Source organism: Coturnix japonica, chromosome 3 (assembly GCF_001577835.2).
Source record: "Coturnix japonica isolate 7356 chromosome 3, Coturnix japonica 2.1, whole genome shotgun sequence".
NCBI classification, from domain to species: Eukaryota; Metazoa; Chordata; class Aves; order Galliformes; family Phasianidae; genus Coturnix; species Coturnix japonica.
This window is the reverse complement of record NC_029518.1, coordinates 95,852,712-95,857,560: the sequence shown is the minus strand read 5'-3', so window position 1 is coordinate 95,857,560 and position 4,849 is coordinate 95,852,712. Positions and strand designations below refer to the sequence as shown.

At 46.9% G+C, this 4,849-nt stretch overlaps 1 protein-coding gene across 1 annotated transcript; it reads left to right on the top strand.

Annotated features, from left to right (window-relative positions):
* Positions 1 to 6: 6 nt before the first annotated feature.
* On the top strand, positions 7 to 2,318 carry LOC107312415 (interferon-induced very large GTPase 1-like). Its single transcript, XM_015859831.1, has one exon. The coding sequence runs from the start codon at positions 30 to 32 to the stop codon at positions 963 to 965; it is 936 nt and encodes a 311-aa protein (XP_015715317.1). The 5' UTR covers positions 7 to 29; the 3' UTR covers positions 966 to 2,318.
* Positions 2,319 to 4,849: the final 2,531 nt, after the last annotated feature.

Here is a 4,849-nt window from a genome sequence, read left to right as displayed (position 1 = left end):
ACAAGACAGCTCTTGTCATAGCTGAGCGTATGAGGAGCGAAGTACCAGATTTCAGTGGCAGTAGAGCCAATCTGGAAGTCTGCATACTGAAATACCTGGCACAAGAAGAAAAGTTTGAAAACTACAAGCTTTACCTTTGTTCCCCAGTAGACCTTTTGGAGAGTTACATTCAGACACATGTTAAGACATACTGTTTAGATCAGAACAGACGGCTGGTGATGTTTCTAAATACAACTCTTACCCAGTACTATGAAACCATTCAGAAAGCTGTTTTTGCATCAACCGCAGTTGTCAAAGGCAGAAGAGACAGCAATAAGATCATCTCTCTTTGGCTGGATGAATTCTGCAGAGAACTTGGAGGAGTCCTAAGATTGCCCAGGGGTGACCTGGTTGGCATTGAACATCTGGAGATAACTGACATAGAGTTTCTGAATGACGCCATGATGAAGGCCCTTTCACCTCTGAGGAATCGTCTCAAGGAAGAGTTTGCATGTGCTAATTTGAGCTCATTTGAAAAGCAGCCTCACAGGATACTGTTGGAACAGTTCCCAGGGTGCAAGGAGCAGTGCCCATTTTGTGGGTCAGTTTGCACAAACACTATACCAAACCACGATGGAGATCACCAGCTTGTCTTCCATCGTCCTCAAGCTTTGGCTGGATGGAAATTCTATAAAACAGACATCCTTGTCATTGATATTTGCTCTAGCTGTGTTGCCAGCGATATGTCCTTCAGGCTTGGAGATGACTTGCGGTTCCCCTACAAGAAATACCGAGATGCAGGACCTCCTTTTAACACTTGGAAGATTCTTCCTGATTCATCCATGCAAAAATACTGGAAATGGTTTGTGTGTCATTTCAGGGCACAGCTAGAAAAATTCTTCAAAGGTAAATTCTATGACATAGGAAAAATCCCTACTTCTTGGCACACAGTTACAAAGCAGGAAGCACTTGACGAACTGAGGTAGGCTAAGTTGACATGAAGGAAAATCTGCACCTGCTTTGCATTTCAGAAGAACGTGACATGAGAATATCCACAAAATATTGTTGTAACAATTATGGCCGTCAACAGTGTCAAAAGAACTGCACCCAGCTGCGTGTAGAGCCTGGCCAAATGAGATGTGCTACTCCTACCACCCCTCAGAAATGCCCCTGCTTCATGATAAATTCAAACTCCTCTTCCTTTCTTGCCATACATGCTTGCATCAGATAGTTTGTCTTAGAGCAAAAAAAGAATGTTTCTGCATCAGCCATTCATATAGACAAGGTTAAGAGCAAGGCAGCATTAGAAAGTACCAAAGTATCTGCTATGTGAAAATAAATGACATTGGCAAAAGAACAGTTTCCCTGCAGGAAATCATCATCACGCTTAAAGAAAGGACAACGATGTCTGAGTGCGGGTAAACATTTGTGTGGATCTAAAAACCCCTTCTTGCTAAACTTAGTACCCCGCTCAGTGATAGTGATTAATCTCAGTATTCATTAGGTATCCTTTCTATGTTAAGATGTACCCACATTTCCATGAGCTCCTGCTCAAGTCCCCTGTTGAACTTCCCTCTCTCTCGCTGACAATCCAACTACTTTTAGCATGTGCTTAGATTTTGGTCAAAAGCCCCTTGTAGAACCAACACAGAGAATTAGTTATCTCTGCAGCTTCCTCAGCAGGCATCAGCAGTGTGTGATGTTAGCATTTGTGTTTTGAAGGCAGCCAGGAACTGGGTGCTGGTCTGAAGAACATCTCACCAGCTCTGCCTGTACCAACATAGACAATAGCAGGGTTTGCTGCACAGTTCCTGCAGTACTGTTGATGCTCCTGGAAAGTTGGTGATTCGCTATAAGCATTTTTAGTCTTGGTACAGGTTGGTTTGCTTAGTAATAGGGATTGGTACATTAGTTTAACATCAATATATTAGTTAAGCAAAAGGAATTGATAAGTGATAGTTCTAAAACTCTAAATTTCAGCTTTCGTGTGTGTACAGTCTTGTTTTTCCTCGATGATTTCACACTGGTGACATAATAGAGCACTCTTATCTTCTGCCTCAATGATTTTGTGTTGTAATACAAGAAGAATTTTACAGAGCAGCAGCCATGGATCAAGATAAGGACTTCACAGTGCAGCAGCAGTGGAGCAGGATAAACAGCATGAGAACCAAGGGCAGCACTAGGAAAAGAATGGCTTGCAGCTTTGAAGGGGGGTCCTGGGGTTATTACTGCAGTAGCTTTCCTCCAATTAGTGTGTGTGATTTTTGGACTCCCGCGTCTTTCTGTTATAAAAGTATGACTTTTCGGAGAATAAATGGACACAGCCATATTTAACCGTATTGGTGTGTGGCTGTTTATCTGAGCGCGCTGACCTTTTGCCTTCAGGTTCACCAACAATTGAGTACTTGTTAAAATCAACTGTGCCAATGTCTTGCAATCACGAGGACAAAGGATGTAATTTTTCATATCAGAACTCAACAGATTACTGGTATAGGGGGAGCCATTTTAGAATCTGAAAGCTTATACTCTCCCATCTCAGGCTCTTGTTAGGTTCATAAATTACAGGGCAGGTGAGAGCCAAATGCAACATCTGAACCACGTCAAAATCGACCTCCTGCTCTGCTTCTTTGCAGATTGCACATCAAACGTCATGTGGGTCAGGGGGATGCAAGTCTGGTTCCTTCCTCGGGCTCACTAGCCTGAGGTCTAAAGGGTCATCATCCTTATGACTGTCGTCATTTATAGTGGCTTCATCATAGTGTTGCCATTGTTACTCATTGCTCACCTCCAGCCTGCAGAAGTGCTTGTGGCTCTGAAGTCTGGTCCTGCTTCCTCTCAGCATTTTTAGGGTCCAGCTTCCTTTCAGCAGTCCTTGGGTTATGCTTCCTCTCAGCACCCCTGATTTTTGCTTCCTTTCAGTAATTTTTTAGGTCCAACTTCTTGTCAGCCGCCCTAACTCCTTGCCACGGGTCAGCTTGATAGCTGATTCTCTCCCAAGGCTGACCCTGATACAGGTTACCTGTTCAGGCACCATTCGTGGCAGGAGAGTCATGGACTCCATTGCTGGTGCAGAATGAAGACCTTTATTGTAGGTGCTTACAACCTTTTATACCCACACAACAACCCCTTGGTCACATGTACCAACCAGGCGCCTCATGCATGTTTACATCTGGTGCAAGTAGCTACCAAACTTGTTTACTCATTTGCAAGGTAACGGCTTTCTTTGTCCCATGCTGGTCTCTGCATGCTTTCTTTCCACTTAAGCCACAGTTATTGTACAATCCTAGCATGGTTTGAGTTGGAAGGGACCTTAAAGCCCACCCAGTCTAGAGCACATTTTCTGGGTTCTCACCAGGTTGTACCAAACACTGAACATTCCAATGACCTCAATTCCTGTGCAGAGCTGGTCCAGTTGAGAAACTACTGATAGAAAAGAGAAGGGGCTCAGTGCCTCTGATAGAGCTGTGCTTGCCCTGATAAAGAGCTGGGGCTTTCCTTGTGCTATCAGGACTCCCTCAGATGATCGCTGACAGTTTCAGAAAGCTTTGGGAATGCTAGTTTCATTTGCAGCTGCGGCTTCAGGGAGCAGAAGGCTTCCGCTGGCCCACCAACAGGAAGCTGCAGACTGTGAAGAGGTTCTGGGCTGCGTAGCAGAAGTGTTAGAGCCAAGCTCAGAAAGCATCTGGTCTGCAGAGCACCGAAAGTGCAGGTAGGACCTGGCTGTGGTTCCATGGGATGGGACAGGGGCACTCGCACCAATGGGAGCCCCTTGTTCCCCTGCTTGGTTCTTCATGTTATGGTGCTGGGATGAGAGGGCCGGCAGGAAAGAGGGGATTGTGGCAGGGGGCAAAGGGGCTGCGCTGTGTGGGCTGTGGTGGCAATGGCTGCACTGGATGGCAAGGAGGAGCGGGGAAGCATGAAGAACTCAGCACCCAGATCAGGGGCTGAGCATGGCAGGAGTGGAAGCACAAGGGACACGATGAGGGGAAAGGCTGTGCAAGCGTGAGTGGGATGCAAAGCCCTGAGGAAGAGCTTGGGGAGCTGCAAAGCAAAGCCCAGCACTATCCTTGCAGCTGCAAGTTGGCGTGCTGCACTCATTCCTGCACTAAGAGCTCGGTGCAGCTGTGCTGGTTGATTGCAGCCCTTTGAGACAACAACTGGCAGCTGTGTCTGTGCAACATGCTGTGCCTGCATCTCTCCCTGCCACCTTCTCTCTCAGTGGGGCTCCTCACAGAGGGATTTCTCTCATTGCTGTGCTTTTCCTCTTATCTGGCACTCTGCTGCTTTCCTCTTCCTTGCAGTTCAGCACCCACCGGGATGCATTCCAGCCTCCATTAACCACAGCTCTATCAATGGCCAAGGGTAGACTGGCTGCTGGAGCATGGACAGCAGACAGTGTCCTGCCCTCTGCTTGTCCAGCCCCTGCTCTGTGCACACCATTGGGAAGGGGTTAAGCGTTGCTTCATTTTTCCTCATGTCTGTGCCTGACTCCTCTGCTTCTCAGAAATCAAGGCCATTCCTGGAACAGGCTCAGGCCCTGGTGAAACTGAAAGTGCTTCTCAGGCACATTTTGCTTTCATAGGAGAAAGCCCAATATGCCTCCTAAGTTCAGGTTTTGTTTGTTAAAGGCCCAGCTGGCTTCCAGGCCTTAACTAAGTACAGCGGATTCTGAGAGACAGTGCTTTTGTAACCTCTTGGCAGGAAGCATCAACCTGGGAGCTCCCAGCACACTTGTGGTCTCGGTGACAAAGAGCCTGCGGGGTTCACAGATCCCCGGTAGCTTCCAGGAGGGGACCTGGTAGGATCATATAATGGGTAAATGTCCAAACTGTGTTTGTCAAGGGTAAAGTGGTCCAGGAAGCCTGGATGC